A 19,018-nucleotide genomic window follows, 5' to 3' on the forward strand; every position below is an offset into this window, starting at 1 on the left:
TAGAAAATCAAGTAGAAAATAAAGAAAACTCACAAAAACTATTTTATCTTATATATTACTGTAGTTAAGTCCACTACATATAAACCTCATTGTCCACTACATTGAAACCCCATTAATCAGCAGGTTGTACACTATACATTTTTTTTAAATATATTTTAACAATCGAGATTTTAGGTTCCAAAACCTGGAACAAAGTTCCCGTAATTACGAAAGTTATAATTATTATAGAGAAGTAACTTTATCAAATTCTGATGCTTGATAGAGTGTAAAACATATTTGCAGAGTGTAAGCGCATTTAAGGAGAGAATCCCACAATGATAATAAAAAGTCCGAAAATGAAACTTTCGAGATAGTAGTTTATTACAACGTTTCGACTATATCCTAATAGTCATCTTCAGGAATAATTATTCCGTTATTCCTGAAGATGACTATTAGGATATAGTCGAAACGTTGTAATAAACTACTATCTCGAAGTTTCATTTTCGGACTTTTTATTATCATTGTGGGATTCTCTCCTCATCGCGTCAACACGTATATAGTGTTCTACCAATCGTAATCGTGAGTAAGCGCATTTATTTTCCAACCTCCAATAAAAACCACGAGAAATAGTATTATACGCTACAATGGCTACTATTTTGGCTCTAAAGTTGACTCAGGAGCTGGACCTCGATCAGTTTAGGTTTTATACCGATATCATCTCAAATCCAATCGGGTTTGAATAACTTAAGGAATTCTGCACGTCACCACAATACGAACCTCGTGCTAATTTTTGCACGGACTATTTCTGAGTTCGTCAGTTCAGTTCAATGTAGTTACCATTTCTGATGATGTGTTTTTCATTTAGTGAAGCACTATGAGTTTCATTTATGAATATATCACATACAAAATTAACCACTTTACCCAATATTCTATTCAGGTGCATTTGATTCTTAGATTTCATGTTTCGATTTCTAGTTTCTGCGTCTCATATCTATCCAGTTATAAACACTTATTTAAGTTGGATTGGTGTGCTATGTATTGCTTACTGGGTGGATATACGAAGTCTATGCACATTCACACCATTTAGTAACCTGAAATGATATCTTCTGGAATAGTGTGTGCTGAATATTGACTAGAAATTAGAAAGCTCTGTTGCCCGCCCGTCGTTCAATAACATAAGAAGCTTTTAGTACATCGAAAATATTAAAAGCGTTTAGAATGAATATCGTTTACCAGTAAAATAATGGTGACCAATCATACGACCACTTTAATGTACGGTTTGACAATTGTGGATATCAAGTTTGTGCATCGAAAGCAATACCCGACGACATTTATTACGTTGTCGGCTATCAACATGGTCCTAGTCACCGTGTTTGGTTTAGTCGGTAATGGCCTCATAGTAGCACTCATGTTGACGCCCGAATTCTGCAAGCAACTGTTCGGGAATTTCTTTCTCATTCTTGCTGTATCGGATAGTGGTATGATAGTTTATTATCTGTTAATGTGTCTGAATGCAGTTTACTATCGCATAACTCGATCGATTTTGATAAATGTTCATCGCGATGATTTTACTTGCATTGTGCTTTTAGTTATGTACACTGTTTTCATATCATTAAGTCTAATTGTGCTTTGTTTGATATCGTTGGAAAGAGCTTGTATCGTGCGATTCCCGTTTCGGGGACCTCGATTCTGGAATTCAAATGCTGCCAAACTGGTTTCGCTGGTATCAATGTGTGCACCGCTCTATATTGTTACAGCCGAGGCTAAAGGTGTAGTGTATATCGAAGGAATTGGCTGCGTTCACACAACGGATAGAACTTTAATCAAAGCCCTACAAATAACATGTATTTTATTCATACCAAGCTCAGTAATAATATTCTCAACTGCGCTTATAGTTCTGACACTCGCAAAAAATCAGCGTTTGCAGACAAATCGCTCGACGTCTTCATCGGTGTCCGTAATGGTTGTATGTACGTGCCTTGTGTTCCTACTGATAGGTTTCCCAAACAACATAATTTGGATTCGGACTTGGATTATTCCGAAAGTTGCCCAATCGCAGTTAGCCTTTCAAATTACGGACATGATCTACCGTTGGAACTTTGCGGTGAATTTTTACGTCTATGTTTTGACGGGAAGAGAAATTCGCGTCGCTTTACGGCGTTATCTTACTTGCGGACGCTTGCTTAAGACTTAGATGTATTGATTTTATTCTAGAATGCAAACTAATGCAAAAACCAATTCGTGCGTAGCTTATTGGTAATTTGTGGTAGCGAATTTGTGAAATAATCAGCACAAAAAACATACTCTGAAATAGTAATTCCTTAGTAATTCCATTGAAAAATCTCTGACATAACTTACTTGTATCCAATGATCTTCAATGTCCCTACAAATGTGAGAAAATTTCATGAACTACGTACACTTTTGCTATTGGTTATCATTAGTGCATCGAGACTGAATGGCAGAAAAATACAGGTAATAAAGAGTGATATCGATCATCGCAAAACTTAATAATTACACAAGAAGTGGCCAGGTTGCATTTTACACGAAGAAGTTTTCTTGGACCTTGCCTCGGCAGCCACCATAGCAGCATTGTACGATACTGAATCATTAAAAGATAACTGTTAAATGACCTTATTTCCTACGAATCATTGTACCTCGAAATGTTTACAGACAGACATCTTGTTCAGTTAAATATCAAAGGAAATAGAATGTAGCTGCAAAGCAGCGACAACGGGTTTGCCTTGCTGGTTTAAATGTCGCACTGGGAAGCGCACGAAGATTTCACCAAATAATTCTTATCAGTTTATAACATGCTTCAATTTTTAAGGAGTGCGGCACATATCCTGGATATGTGGATCCACTAGGGCTACCACGTAAAAATAAGTGCTGATGTACCTTGTTTGGTGCTTTCATAGTTCCGTTGGGAGTTGTATGAACTAATCGTACCCGACGTTTCGATCTCACCCTAGAGATCATCGTCATGTGTCAGATCTCTAGATATCTATACTAAAAAGCAGAACGGACGGTATTTACCGCGACGCATTGTCGGGAAATTAATGCCTGTATTGAAACGTCTTTTTACCGATGCTTTATACCAGTTTTTCCCGTCGTCGAGTTACATGTTTGAAACAGATCGGTGGTCCCAGGGAGTCACAATATTCATTTTAGGCCCGGGCTGAAATTCGGTTAAAAAAGATGTGTTCACCATCTAATAGTGAAGTATACCGTACTATACTTCTGTAGTGATATAGTAATGTACTGACCAGGATACATTACGCAGCATCAGAACAGTAAATGACACAGTTCTCTCATCACTGATTCGTGCCTCGGTTGTGAATTTCGGGTGTTTAAAACATTGGTTAAGACAATCATTCACGTAATCCTTGGATCAAAATTGATATGATTGGAATCAACGATATGTTCTGACCGTGTTGCCCGCCCATAAGCAGCGTCTCAGAATGGTTCTTAGAGGGGGACAGGTCCCATTGCGTAGTTTTTCAGAATGGTGCCATACCGCAGACAGGTTACTGGCAAATAGGGAGGCCCAAACGCAGCCTCTCGGAATGGCTCTGGGGGCTGCGGATACGTGCGTTGGTGATAAATTTATAAAATAGCGTTAAAATAGTACATACTGTTTTGGGGAGGGGTAACAAATAATGTACCGGTAGTAACTTTTTACGGAGAGGAGGGTCAAAGAAACATGTACGTACTTTTCTGACAGGCGCTCTCTTGCAAAATGTATGTATATACGTCAGATAAAAAAATAATGTCAAACAGTGATACAAAGTACAGAATCCTAATATCATCGTCGAGCGACAACCTAGGCATTTTTCAATTAATGGCAGTCCCACAAGTTAAGCATTATTTCATGCAATTCGTTGGTTGATTGGAGGGGCATTTTATATGAACGCACGGGTGGCGTGGTCAATATAGTAAGTGCTCGAACAAGAAAGAGGTGGCCTAAAAACCGCTGGGGCCGAGAATTTACGGTTAATTATTTGAACAAATGGATTGTACCACAGACAGGTCAGACGGGGTAGGGCAGGTGTTGGGTTGGTGTCAAGAACTTTGAAAATTTGAAGCATTTAGATTCATTTCCCGGCCAATTAAAATGAATGTATTTCATAAGCAAAATGCAGGATTTATGCGCAGAGGTGGTGGGCTCACGACCAATACAACCGAATTACGATATCATTATTTAAACTGTATGATGTCATAGGGGATTCCGAGGGCGGCCATCTGTTATGGATGATTCCTAGTATATGGAGCAAAACGCGCCATTCTCAGAAGAACAACAACAATGGCTTTATTGTCAATGATCATTCATTGCTGGTATGTATACTTTCTCTTATGATGTTCGCCTAGAAGGTTCCATGCGCATAAATCTTTTGAAATTTCAGCATATTTTTGTAGCTTCCAAGTGTGCGCTCTAAAATCCTTTCGAACGGCGCCATACATTCATCTAATGGTCTACTACGAGTGGAAACGCATTAACAGCTTCTAGTTAGTAGTCTTCTTATTTATTCGTTTGAAATACGATTCGAACAAAGCGCATCCATTATCGCTGGGGGAGACAGCTGCTGTTCTCCAGGAATGCCGATCGCGCGGATAAGAAATTGAAGCAACGATTACCGAGATCTATAGATCTACCTCATTAAAAAGACCGGGTCATTTTGAAGCTCTCGTTTTATCAATCATAGTTTCTTTTGTTAATGGAAAACATCGCTTTCAGTTGATTCCGAAAGCGACGCCTCGAAGCGCAATTAATTACGAAATTACTTGACGCGACGATCATTCTGACTATATTTTGAATTTGGTTTAATATTCTTGAAAATGAGCCTTTACCAATTTCACCATTGAGGGTAAGAATTAGATTTTGGATCGATGCTCTGAGAGCAAAAGCTTTTTTCGCTAACAATAAACAAGAAATGAGAATTAACGTCAGAGTTAAACTACGGTCACTGCTGCTGCTGCTGCTGCTGCTGCTGTAAGAAGTTTGATTATTTGTAGACATGGTTTTTCTCGCTGCTCCTGCGCGTCTTAACGTGAAAATCAATCGGAATGTTATGAGAACCACTATCACTGTCGGGATTAAAGTAAATAAAGGAGCGCTGACAAAAACCTCGTAATATCTGAAATAAATGTTTTTAGCAAATGGAGTCAATTTCTGAGTCCATCTCTCGTGTCCAGTGCACGCGTTACGGGTATAATTAGTAGCTCTATATTTGAAATGATTTTTAGACTGATCACTATTTGAAATAACCACAACAAAAATGATGAAGACATAACTTTTCTTCATGCTTATAATTCTAACAGCTTTCAGAGGCAAACAAACAACGATATATCTGTCTATAGCTATTAACAATGTTATCAGATCACTGATACCAGAAAACAAATGTCGAACGTTTTGAGTGTATGAATACATGCGCTTCATAACGTGGTTTATTTCAACAGTCATATCGAGTAAGAGTGTGTGACGGTAGAGCCGATACTGAAACTCAAATACAACAAATGACAAACAAAGCAACATGTCCGTTACGGCCAAACACCTCAAATAAAATATGCTGGTGTTGTTTGAACGTTCTTTGCCAAGAACAATAAGAGACAGTAAATTTGTGCCGAAACCGAAGATGGCAATTGTGAAAATAACGTAGGTCGTGATCTGTAAATACAGATTTACGTGAAACGGTTTGTAATCGGCGTGATGGATGTATTTACACCGCGGATGAGGTTTAAACCCACCCGCCGTCTCCGTGGTGATTGTTGTCATGTTTGATCCGTTGAGGACGAGGAACAGAGCGCCAACCGATACATTTTCTTTGACCATCATTTCAGTCTGCGCACAGCGCACAGTCACCGGTTGTTAATAGAGAAACAATCGGTTCAAACTTCCATGTATATCTTATTCTACCAAGAACCTGCAGTAGCCCAGTTACTAATAATTGCGTTGAAGCCGAGGGGCTGGGAGTTGATGAAATAATGCAGTTCTTGAGTTGACGCCCGACACCGAAGATAAAAAACCTGCAATTTCAATGCAGCAAACTTCTACCCAACCATTACATTCGAAAAGATGGAGATAGCTAGATCCAAATTGCCGAGAGTGCAGAAAAACCTATGCGCATATAACTTACTGTTGAATCATGTAAGATATGTGCACAAAATAGATTTCAACAACCGATTGCTTCTTCGTATGTTTTCTGCCCCCACCCGGTTTGAATTTTAGGTGTCCCAACTAAACCGAGTTAGATACTAAATGTTCTCTTGCTTTCTTATCTAACTAAGAGACAGAGGCTAACGTATTTTTCAAACTAATACTCAGTATTTTGACATCAACTCGGGATAGAATTAAACCCGACTCAGAGTGTATTGTATTTCAAAAACTCGACATCACCTCGGGGGTAGAATTCTGCCTCATATTTACCACAGTAAAATACTGTATTTAAAAATTAAACGGGAACTGCAGTGACAAAACTATAATTTGCCATTCATTCCTACTCTGGTTGTACGACACGATTATCTTTATCTTTAACTTTACTGAATCTGGAGTCTGATCGTATTCTATGTGCTAGCATTTTTATTGTTAAACCCTGGGAAAACTTAAGAATAACAATAAAAAAGTTAATGATTTAAAAGAATTAGAGGATTAAAACAGCATCTTTTAATTTAATTTGTTCTATATATTTTGACTATAAAAATGAGTGAAAATAAGGTATTAGAAATATTACATCTAATATATTAAAATCAACAGAATATTAAATCAATTATTATGATTTCAGGTTTATTTTCATTCTCAGTTTATACTATAAAACAGTTGTTAGAATTCTATGATTGTTGTAAAATTAGATATACTGAATTGAAAGAAAATATAAATTATATTTCAGATAGATTGAATAATATTAAATGCTGTGAAATATGCAATAAAAGATATAAAAATAAAAAATCATACGTATTAAATACGCATTTAATACATTGATACGTATTTAATACGTATTCAATACATCGATACCTCAACCCTCCTTTTTTAACACAAATATAATTTACTCATTTTCATACATTTCAACTAATATATTTTATATTTTCAGCTAATTTAACAGTCGATTTCTTATTTTGATTCATATAATTTTTCATCAAGTTCATGAATATACATATGATTCCTTAATGATTTTTTATTTTTGATTTAATAATTTATAATTGATTTAATATTCTGTTGATTTTAATATATTAGATGTTATTCTTTCTGTGATTGTTTCCATTTAACTTCTTTAATTTCTTGCTCAATTTTATATTTTCATTAATCAAATCCTTACTGATATTTTCCTAATAAAAGAAAAGCGCAGCCAATATTAATCCTCCTGCTACAAGATAATGTTTCAAATCACTTTTCCCAGTTGGAATGAAACCATCCATTTATTTAAGAAAGAAATTAGAAAATTAATAAATATTTGCTAGTTTTTAATTAAATATTTTATAATCATTTTTAGAATATTAAACTTTTAAATGATTAAATCAAATAACAATTAAATTTACAGCCAAACAATTTAACATTTCAACAGTCGAACAATTTAACATTTTAACAGTCAAACAATTTAACATTTCAACTGTCAAACAATTTATCATTTCAACTGTCAAACAATTTATCATTTCAACTGTCAAACAATATATTATTTCAACTGTCAAACAATTTATCTGAAAATAAGAATTTAACGCATATATATATATATATATATATATATATATATATATATATATATATATATATATATATATATATATATATATATATATATATATATATATATATATATATATATATATATATATATATATATATATATATATATATATATATATATATATATATTATTCATATATATTTTATTCATGTATCTGATTATTTTAAGAGTAATAGGGATAATGGGCTTTCATATCAAAGGTTGAAAGGGCGAGTGAGTAAAAAATGAAAAATATGAAAATAATAATAATTTCTATTTGAATTAGGAGTGAAATTCATATAAAATGAAAAATAAATTCGAGTGTGCGAGAATTATTTTTCATTTTACATGAGTTTCGCTACTAATTCAAATATAAATTGTTATTATTTTCATGTTTTTCATTTTTTACAAGCTCGACCTTTCGACCTTTGGTATGAAAGCCCATTATCCCTATTACTCATGACTTTTGCTATATCGAATGGTTTTATTGTATCGTTAAACGTATTTCAAATATAGACAATTTCCCGAATCCACAATATAATACGCCGTACAATACAGTTCGCATCTCTTTGCCTTCGAGGACGCCACGACAAACGGAATTTTGAACAAATTCTTTTCCACAACTGAAAAATAGAGACACCTGAAAGCGAAATATATCGCGCGTGAGTCAGGTGAATTATATAGATGCCATTGTCCGATAGCATTCATGATTTTAAAAATATGTCTTAATCAAATAGTCTTATCGCGCTCGACAGGGGATATTCTACTGTATGGTGTAAAAAGGTTCGATACTTTGTTTAGGGTTCGGTATTTAAGCCTTGATTCCTCGAGGCGAATAGTAAATATTTTCAAGGCACACCGACCGGCACGTTTGCGTCGATTTTAACCTCGGTAACCCCCTAAATTTTGCAGTGGTAATTGTAGTTCTGACTGTGTCGTGTTAATTCATATTCTGATTTTTTACTGTATTACATATCAAATGGTTTTAGAGTTTGTTAATCGAAGGTTATCTCTAATTTTCAAATTCTCCATTTTCTATAATGTGGTTTTGCCAATACTAAAATCAGCTAAAACCGCGTCCGACAATATTTACTGATATTTACTTGACGATGCAATACCACTTTTTACACGCAGCCTGGCCCATACCTCAGATATCAGATAAGCCGAAGGGTATTTATAAAAAGTCTCACGAAAGATGTTACCTATTTGCTAGGGAGATCTAATAAGTGGTCAACTTCTAAAATGTTCTATAGAAGCTTCTAACAATGTTCATCTTCGAAATGACCCCATTACAACGGAAGACACCTATTACGGTATAATTATTTAACTTGTATGATATCATAGGGTGATTCCGAAGGCCGCCATCTTTTATGGAGGATTCTTGGTATAAGGAGCAAATCGCACTATTATCGGAAGAACAACAAAAATGGCTTTATTGGCAATGACTATTCATTGCTGGTATGTATACTTTCTCTGATAATGTTCGTTTAGAAGGTTGCATGCGCCAAAATCTGTTGAAAGTTCAGCTTATTTTTTTCAAAGAGTAGCTTTCAAGTGTGCGCTCTAAAATCCTCCCGAATGTGGCCATTCATTTATCTAATGGTCTACTACGAGTGGAAACGCATTAACAGCTTCTAGTTAGCAGTCTTCTTATTTATTCGTTTGAAATACGATTCGAACAAAGCGCATCCATTATCACTGAGGCGACAGCCGCTGCTCTACAGGAATGCCGATCGCGCGGATAAGAAATTGAAGCGACGATTACTAAGATCTGCCGGAATAACGGTGTGTCGCGTCGACATCAGCGGGTTTCGTGTAACCAGTCTAACGACCTAGCGACCGCTGGGGACCAGAGTGAGCCGTGACGAAATAGACGTAGCGAGCCAACGAGTGACAAGGCTCTTATTTTCGGCGGGATGAGTCTGAACCGTACCTCACGAATGTTCCTCACTCGCACGTGGCAGAACGGCGTTTGGTACGCGTTCAATATCTACATCTATTTCTGGATGGTGACCGGTGTCGCCGGAAGCGCGCTGTCCGTAATCGTGCTGTTCCGCGTGCGTCGCGCTATAGACGCGTGCAGCTTTCAGTATCTGGTTCCGCTGGCTTTTTCCGATTCGATTTTCGTCGTGACTTTCTCGATGAAATCGCTGGAACGGATTCATATTGTGGCCGGTAATGTGCAAGGTAAATACATGTTCTTCGCGATTAGCGATGTGTCCTGTAAGCTTGGTATGGTGCTCATCAATTTCGGTATAAAAACCTCCTCCTGGGTGCTGCTATGTTTCGCCATCGAGCGCAGTGTAGCCGTGTTGGCTCCGTTACAAGTCGGGAGGCTGGTGACCCGGGCTCGACGCCGGTATTTGGTGTTGTCGATATCCGTCTATTTCACCATTACCGAGGGTGCGATGAGCGGCCAGTTTTACGTGAAAACCTTGCACGGTCACGACGACAGTATAACACGGAATTGTCAGACATACATGCTCGCAAGCATTTTGACAAAAGTCAAGATCGTATATTCGATCGCGGTAACCATAATAATCCCGTTAAGCGGTTTTGCCGTATCCACCGCGCTGATCGCTAGTCAGTTTTCCAGACGAGACGCCCGCTTCAAAAATACCTACACCTCCGAACAGGAACGCAGATGCGTGCGCAATCTGATTTGCATAGTCGTGGCGTATTTCCTGTTTAACATGCCGAATACGGCGTTCATGATCCTGCAAGCTACGTCGAGCGTGTTGTCGCGATTACCAGTGCATATGCTGCATTTTTCTTCATTGTTAAGCGGCGTCCTGATGATCACGAATAGCGGCGTGAACTTTTTCATTTACGTCGTCAATTTGAAATTGTTCCGCGACGAATTGACGCGTCTGATGTTCGGGATTCGTTAACCAATAGCGCAGTTGATGATTTGATCTGAATCAAAATGTTGTTTATGTAAGAAGTTAGTCTAACAGCTCGGTCAAATGGTATTTTGTTTCTAAAAGCTGCAACTGTACCGTCGTCATGTTCGTCCGGGTTACTCGTAATTGGAACTGGTATCAAAGTGAATTGTCCGTTTTCCAGTAAAACCAAACGACATTCAAAGATAGAAATTATAACAAACGCACAAACAAACAAAAAATTAAACAAAAAACACAGTCATCTGTTATATAAAATAGTTTTATGTATTTGAAATTGTTGAAATTGTTTCAAATATAGATGACGTATAGTTATTATATATGATTTCCTTATTCCTTATTACTTACAATACGCGCCGTACGCAATCCGAACCATATGATACTAAAGACGCCCTGTTTAAAAAGTTTCGAATATATTCCCTTCAACGACAACTACAAAAATAAAAAATATAGCCGCCAAGCAGCGTAAACGGGTTTTGTGACCTAACGGGAAAATAGGAATTGAAAACCTCATTGCCGAGGATTCGAAACAGAGATTGGGAACATGAAACAGGCGCGACTTTTGGTGCTAAGAATGCCCCGGTCAAAATGTTTCGAATATATTCACTTCAACGAGAGAAATATAAAAAAATAAGGCGAAACGTTATTTTTTTCAATTGAATCATTTTATCTTATATCCTATTTAGATTGCTCGTGAAACGTGTCCATTTGATATTTAATTGAATCACATTTCATCTTATATCCGAATTTATTCCCTACGAGAGGGCAGCAGCTTGCCACTTATCACATAGTTTCGTATTTGATATGAATATAGTTTTTTTCTAAGAATCGAGTTGAAGAGTTGTCTAAGCACATAGTTACTAAATAAAAGACATTTGAATCGTATACGATGGCCCTTTCTTACTTATTGCCAATACATTCAACATTTCGTTTAGATTTTCGAAAAGAATCTGCAGTATATCGATAATCACTAAAACCTAAACCTAAATATACGAAAGCTTTAGCAGAAAGTAAATCAGATATCTCAATGGAAACTCGCGTGGTCATATTTCAATATATCCGGGTGGCAGAAATCGAGTTCGAAGTTGATCGCAAAATCAACAGCTTATCTCCACAATACCGCCATCGCAAGGGCGATTTTGACCCAGGCTAAATTGTTCCCGTTTTACATCGAGTCCTTTTTGAGTGTTTACTTGTTTTGGATTTGACACGCCTCGCTTGCCACAGCATCGTTTTAGCAGCAGCTTTGTATCGAATGAGTCGTTTACCATGGGCCAAATTTGGCTCGGATCTGATTCGCCGCGCCAATTTGGCCCGGGGCAAATCGACTCCGTGCGATCGCGGCTAACGCTCGTCTAGCGGGATAGCCCGAATTATGAATGACGCCGTCCTAAACCGCGGCTATGGTCGTTCTCGTGTCTCTCGTCAACATGGGCGGCTTTGTCGACGGTCGACGCGTCAGTCGGTTCTTTTTGTCGGCGATGAAATCTTTCTCGACGTCGAGCAGCTCCTCGACAAGGTCGCGTCGGCCGGTGCGGCTCAGGCACTTGCGCAAAATCGATACCTGTCGAGAAGAAAATCAATTCAAAGAAGTTAATATTTCATTTTTAGATGATTTTTTAAGAAATACGGTTGACTGGTTAATTCTACCCAGAGTTGATGTTCGAATACTTAGTAATTTGATGCTAAATACTGAATTAGAGTTAGTAGAATTTGTTGCTTACTAACGGTACAGTTTTACCACGAGATAGTAGTGTCAAATACTAAGTAAGAGTTTGTGAAATACAGTAGACTCCGTCTCTTACTGCGGTACAGTTGAGACTGGTAAAATTCTACCCCGAGTTGATTTAAAATACAGAGTAAGAGTTTGTGAAATATAGAAGACTCAATATTTGATTTTATTTCGTTGATGTTTTTGCTATGCGACCTGCGTTGCGACCTACCTTGTTAGCGCCTCGTGGTAATCGTTTCATCCACGTTGTCAACATCTCGTATTTGGCCTCTTCGTCGGATCGTCTTTGCCCGGTGTTCTTGTTAATGTTACCTGCAAATTCCGACGGATGAAAGGGTTAATCACAAGTATCTATTCAGCGGTCTATTCATCTCCTTTTTAAGCATATTTCGATACTTTATCGTCTTGATCCTGCCGATTTGCAATCAAAAACACTTCATACATGTTTTGAATTTGCATTTAAACTGAACTACAAACATCAGGTATGGGACATATTGTTAGTAACTTTTCAAAAACTGATCGTCCATACTGCATGTCCAGTACTTCGGCGGAAGCATTTTTCAATCCCAAACACTTCGTCCGTGTTTAAGACAGAATTGAACTGACAATCGGCCTAAAACACTAAGTATTGGACATTTCATCTGCAACGTGTCAAAAACCGATCTTCCACGCGTCTCACGATTCCAGGACTTCACCCGAGATATCATTAACTGAAATTGAACTACACCAGATGTAAGGCATCTCATCGGCGCACTTACGAGGACTGATCTTTCAGATTTCTGCCGAGTTCAGGACTTCACATGGGACAATCAAAACGACCACAAAACTCTGTAATGTCCAATGTCCACGGCCCAGTTTCACAAAAAGGTTTTCTCTTAAATTTAATTTCTTCATTAATTCAGTTCATAACTTAAATCGGTTTAGGCCTTAATCCTTTTTGTGAAACCGGGTTCTGGACATTAGACATAACACTATTGATCAACTACTTACAAATGATTGCCTGTACGCGGACCCGTCGCAGTCCGAGGTAATGAGCCAGTTTCTTCCATTCGTCTCCTAGTTCTTCCGCCAGGTGGTGCAAATACTCGTCGTCGACGGGGTCTTTGATATTGGACAGAAGCACGACGGGCGCTTTCACTATAGGATGTACCGGTTCAATATGATCCTGAAAAATGAAAAAAAAAGATCTTATTTATGAACTTCATTTTCAGATAACTCTTTCTTTTATTACAAAATTATCACGATGAATACCGATTAGATAAATGACGGGGCGATTGGATACTAGAATTGATAACACCATTACACGAATAGCTAATTTGGAGGCTGTGTTTGGGCTCAGTTATCAGCAGCTGAGCTAAAGTTACACCAAGAACCTTAGTGTCCGATGTGCCACTGGGTGGTTGGTAACACTAGGATCGTAAAGCAACGGAGATCACTGTGGAGACGATAATAATGATAATAATAATTGACATTTATATAGCGCAGGTATCCGAACTAGAGTCTGTTCAAATGCGCTCCAAACTTGGTATTATTGTCCCCAGCCTATAACTCTATTCCATGAGACAACCACTGCCAGGGCTGGGTGAAAGCTGGTGTTCATGACTCCGTGGTTTCTATTTTCAGGCTTAGCGCGGATGCCTACGTCACACGTCATAAGAATAGTTTTTGTTGCATTACCAAGGAGAAAATATGGATGGAAATTACTCAAAATAACCGCGACGAAAGAAAGACAAAAACATGAAAACCGTAAGTCTATATATCTCTAGCTTGTTTCTAAATCCCCATTGTTATTTCAATGCGTTCAGTTCGGCTGGTGATATACGATAGATCCCGTTTGTTTTTAGATCCCCGCTATCATGTTAATTTCATAGGTTTGGCTAGTGATATTCGAAAGTTCATAGTTTGTTGCTGCATCCCCTTTTTGCGATATAAGTGAAAAATGATTTTCATATGCCAGTTTCTATATCCCCATTATCAACGCTTTAGGAGGTTTCGACGAGTGATTTACATATCATGACAAGTGTTAGCAGTTTCAATATCCCCATTTTTATGTTAATGCTATACGTTTAGCGAGTGATTTACATATCAGCAGATTCTCATTATTCCATTCTGTAAAAAAGGCAGATTTTGCTGACCTTCGGTATATTGACCATCAACTGGCACAACAGATCGTGCCTAACTTCGGTGACGTACTTCGGCCCGTCGTCCTGTTCTTCGCCGTCAGATGGTGCCACCTGGTCCGCCGTCTGGTCGTCCTCGGTCGTCGCTTGTTGTTCGGTTTCGTCGGCGGGTTGCACTTTCTTCTCAGCTAGCGACATCTGTTGGGAGAATTATCTAACAAGAATTACGAGGGAAATCAGAACGGTTAGTCCGTTTATCTAATCGAAAGGTTCTCGCCACCGAAGTCCCCCCCCCCCCCGATGACATCATCGTGATGCCTTTTCTTTATTGTAACTTCTGAAAAGTCTCTAAACCAATCCGTATGAGATTGAATGACTTTACATCCCCTAATGACGTCATTGATATGGCTATTATTGATTGCTTATAATTTCGGTTGGTCCAATTGAAAATCGGCCTTTTGATGGAGTCTTTATGGGATTTAGATGGTAGTTATCATTTATTTGATCCTAGAGACTCTTCAATAGAACATGGCTTACAAGATCAAATGGCTAGATATGAATATTTTGTTGACGTCATAAGGTGAATATCATAATATGTTATTTCGTGTTAAGCTCGTGAAACTAACCCTTTTCTTAGCAGCGGCTTTCATCGCCACTGTTTCCGGCTCAGGCGTGACGACCTTCACCTCTTCGGTGCGTTTGTACATCTGTATCATGCCGCGGAAGACGGGGTACTGGCGCTGCAGGTACTGACTGGCTTCCGTCGCCCAGAAACCGACCCCGGATCGCAGTTGGGAATTGAAGGCGAACAGTAGCGGCGAGTCGTCTTCGTTCTTCACGTTGCCTTTGAACATCACTTCGACCACGTCGCCTATAGCGGATGAAAATGTCAGCCTAATTAATGTGTATATGAATTAGCGACGTTTGCATTTCCCCTGCCAGAGCAAGATCTGTTATTCGTACAACCTTTCTTCGGCATGGTTCAACCGATTTTTTCTCGACGCATTATTTCACAAGCGTCTGTCCTTAACGTGATACACTCTCAATTCAAAATAGATCACGCAGACCAGACATTTTATCAGAACATTTTCAAAACGGGATCATAAGGACTTCAGGCGCTACTTTGGTAATCAATGCCTGTACAGCTGGGTTCCTTGTTGAATGATGAATGACGCATGTATAAGTCTACCTACCCTCGTGCAGTTGGATGTCCGGCCCGACGTCCGGTCCGTCGTCGAAGCCCTCCTCTTCTAAACGTTCTAGGGTTTTGTCCAGTTTCGGTAACGTGGCGCATTCGACGGCCACGCTATTCGGTTCATCCCCTCTGAAATCGAATCGAAACATTCGATATAATCCAAGATGAATATTATTCGGTTTATGTATCTTGACACTAACCGAACGTCCAGGGACATCGATAACACCCGCCGGGCTAATTTCCATTATAATAGTAATGAGACTGAATCGTAAATGGCTGGACTGCGTAAAATGCGTTTTTTTGTGACAATTTACAGTCAGGGTTTATCGAGGTTAAAATCGACGCTTAACAGTCGGTTTACGTGCCTCAGAAATCGTTACCATATCGCCTTAGATCAAAAGGCTCAGGCACGGAACCTATAGAGTAGCCTTGAACCTTTTTGAACCTTATGGCAAAAAATGTTGCAGATGAATGAGAGGACTTGAAATTAGGTGCGAGATTATATTCTTTAAAGCACAGGGGCTCGTCACGAAATATTTGACCCGGTATTCTAGGTACCACCTGTAAAAAATTGGTCGTACCTGGGACACTGGGTCAAATCTTTCATTTAGGTCCCCCAACTATGTGACGAGCCCCTATGCAATATACAAATATGAACAGATTTATTCTCATATGAAAATTAGAATTTTGACGCTACTTCCTTCAACCACACGTGACGTTCATTTTTTCCGTGTTGCCTTTTCCGCAAATATTTTCTAACCTTTTTATAATGATGAACTAGAATGAATTTTTCAGAATTTTTAGTCTCATAACGTGTCACCATATTTCTAATCGGAAATTTTGCGATTATGTTTTTACCTTTGTTTCACGACGAATTTCGTGACTTTCTGAGACAGATAATCCTCGATGTAGGAGGCGAATTGACGCGCCTCGGAGTCGTCGACGGTCGTTTTCGTGCGGACAACAGTGAATCTAACGATATCGGTAAAAAAATGAAAATCAGTGAGATACCGAATTTCGGAATAAGGGATTGAATTAAATTAATCGTGGTCGGTTGAAACTTATTCGTTTAATATCGAAGATTAAACGGTTTATCTCTGCTGAGCAGAGATAAGGGGTCAATTGCAAAGTTGGGTCTTAGATTGAATACCATTCTGACAACTTAAGACCAATCTCGTGGATTGAGACAACTTAAAGCCTCTGGGGCCGGTTGCATAATCCGGACGTAGACTTAAGACCAGTCTATGACCATCTTAGTTCTATTGCCAATCTAACAACTAAAGACCAGTCTCAAGATTTAAGGACTTAATTTTTGGACTTAAGCCATGACTCTGCAGCTGGCTCCAGGTTACTAACTAAGCAACAAGATCCAGGCAATGAAATAAGGCTCAACCCAGTGTATTTCGGATGTGAGCCATTTAAAAAAATCATTTTTATTTCCGGATTTCTAGTGTAGACTGTTGCTGATCTATGGATGTCAATCTGTTCAAGATTATCTAATTGATTAGTGACTCCACAACTTAAACGGTATCACTTACTGCGAAAGCGTTTCGGCGAGCATGAACTGCACGACGTCCATTTTGATTTCGGTGACCTTCACTCCGGGTACCACCTGGCAGTAGCCCTTCTCGTCGTGTGTCACCAGGTACAGATTGTCGTTTTCGTCGTCTTTAGATGGAGAAAATAAACGGATAGAAATTTTGAACAAAGTTTGGAAAGTAACTCGGACTAGAAAGTAGCGAGAATTGCGTCGGTAACTGTAATTCTAATGTTGATGATATTGTTTAGTATTGATGATATCAAATATTTCAATATTTCAATATTGATGATATTGAATAATCTAATATTGATGAAATAATTAAATATTGATGATATTACATAATTTTATTGTGATATTGGGGATATTGATGTAAGGTCACACCACCAGGTGCAGTGTTGCGCGCGCATATTTGGGCAACGATAGAGATACATGAATTGTCCGATTTAAAAATTGGTTATATCTGCCAATTTGAGAATTTTTGCAGTCTTAAATAGTGGTTAGGTATGGGCTCTAAAATCAGCTTTTAATGATAATGCGGACTGCTTTTTTCTGGAGGAGTTCAAGATTTCTTGAGTTAGAAGGATAAGTGGTAACCTATACGATATTACAAATAATCAGTCGTTTCAACGTACTAACCACAAGTAAACGATTCGTTTTTGGCGGAAAGATAAAAATCTGCATGAAAGTCATTTGAAAATGAACTGAATAATGGCGCAGAAGTCGTATTGATGCATGCGCCATCTAGCGGATCAGTTGGTGCTCAGCAATGGGTTTTCGATTCATAATTCGATTCACCACCCCACGCGCGCTTACCGTCGTTAGTGGCGTATTGACCCATGTACCATCTGGTGGGCGGTTTCACCGGTTCGGTGTCTTCCTCGTCGGCGGCCGCTTGTTGCTGCAGTTGAACCTTCCTGGCCGCCGCGTTACTGCGAGACGCCGCCGCCGCCGCTTTCTTGCGCTCGTGTTCCGGCTCGACGATACCCGTCGGAACGATCGGTTTCTTCATGCGCGCCTCTTTCAGCTTTTTCATCTCGGCCGCTTTGCGCGCTTTGACCGGGTTAGGTGGCACCGGAATTGTAACCTGTACGTAGAATGGCATGATGATTTGATTGAGTTCAGCTAGGTGTTTAATGAAGTAGAGAGAAAGCCGAATCATTAAACACATGAGCTTTTTATCATTTAGGGTATTCCATCATTCGGAAAGGAAATGCAAAGTGTTAAGGGTCCTGCGCTTAAGGAGTTTGGGTTTAGAGGAACGTAGCAAAGTCTCGCGATGTCATCAGGTTCGAATCCTCGCGAGGGTGGAGGTGGCAGAGTCTCGCGATGTCATCAGGTTCGAATCCTCGCGAGGAAGGAACGTGGCAGAGTCTCGCGATGTTATTAGGTTCGAATCCCTGCGGGGGTGGAACGCGGCAGAGTCTCGCGATGCCAACAGGTTCGAATCCCTGCGACAAGGGTGGAACGTGGCAATATCGCGCCACGCTGTAAGGTCCGAATCCCTGCCAGGGATGATTGTGGCAGTGTCTCCCGATGCTCTCAGGTCCGAATCCGTACCAGTGAGGCAGGTGGTGGAGTCTCACTATGCAATCAGGTTCAAATCCCTACCCGATTTCAATGACATCAAGGTTTAATTCCTCGAGGGAGATGAACGTGGCAAGGTGTCGCGATGCCATCAACGTTTCGAATACGTCACTTACCAGTATCGGTTTCTTCATATCCGATTTCCCTTCCCACTGTATTTTAACTATCGAACTCGTGTTCAAGAGTCCCGAACATTCGGGTCGACGTTTCTTCATATCCGACAGCGAATTGGAATCGACCGGCTGAATCTGTGAAC

The 19,018-nt window shown here is 39.1% G+C and overlaps 2 protein-coding genes and 1 long non-coding RNA gene across 3 annotated transcripts in view; 2 read left to right on the forward strand and 1 right to left on the reverse strand.

Annotated features, from left to right (window-relative positions):
- Nucleotides 1-9,607: 9,607 nt before the first annotated feature.
- Nucleotides 9,608-10,582, forward strand: LOC141914231 (G-protein coupled receptor 15-like). Its single transcript, XM_074805498.1, has one exon. It carries the CDS (start codon nt 9,608-9,610, stop codon nt 10,580-10,582), a length of 975 nt encoding a protein of 324 aa, XP_074661599.1.
- Nucleotides 10,583-10,839: 257 nt separating this feature from the next.
- The window catches only part of LOC141913912 (uncharacterized), a 39,282-nt gene continuing 31,103 nt past the window's right edge, over nt 10,840-19,018 (reverse strand). The window contains exons 8-17 of the mRNA XM_074805126.1: nt 18,879-19,010; nt 17,992-18,262; nt 17,177-17,306; nt 16,497-16,610; nt 15,637-15,767; nt 15,070-15,314; nt 14,459-14,641; nt 13,314-13,488; nt 12,535-12,635; nt 10,840-12,155 (exon numbers count right to left, since the gene is read on the reverse strand). Coding sequence (XP_074661227.1) covers nt 11,982-12,155; nt 12,535-12,635; nt 13,314-13,488; nt 14,459-14,641; nt 15,070-15,314; nt 15,637-15,767; nt 16,497-16,610; nt 17,177-17,306; nt 17,992-18,262; nt 18,879-19,010 — 1,656 coding nt within the window. The 3' untranslated portion in view covers nt 10,840-11,981. The remainder of the gene's footprint in view (nt 12,156-12,534; nt 12,636-13,313; nt 13,489-14,458; nt 14,642-15,069; nt 15,315-15,636; nt 15,768-16,496; nt 16,611-17,176; nt 17,307-17,991; nt 18,263-18,878; nt 19,011-19,018) is intronic.
- The window catches only part of LOC141913933 (uncharacterized), a 34,253-nt gene continuing 29,206 nt past the window's right edge, over nt 13,972-19,018 (forward strand). The window contains exon 1 of the long non-coding RNA XR_012620670.1: nt 13,972-14,069. This is a non-coding gene — a long non-coding RNA (uncharacterized LOC141913933). The remainder of the gene's footprint in view (nt 14,070-19,018) is intronic.

The sequence above is a fragment of the Tubulanus polymorphus genome, chromosome 12 (assembly GCF_964204645.1).
Source record: "Tubulanus polymorphus chromosome 12, tnTubPoly1.2, whole genome shotgun sequence".
In the NCBI taxonomy this organism is placed as follows: Eukaryota; Metazoa; Nemertea; class Palaeonemertea; order Tubulaniformes; family Tubulanidae; genus Tubulanus; species Tubulanus polymorphus.

Bases quoted from the DNA above. Each gene is read 5' to 3' on its own strand.
- LOC141914231 (XM_074805498.1), top strand. From the start codon at position 9,608: ATGAGTCTGAACCGTACCTCACGAATGTTCCTCACTCGCACGTGGCAG.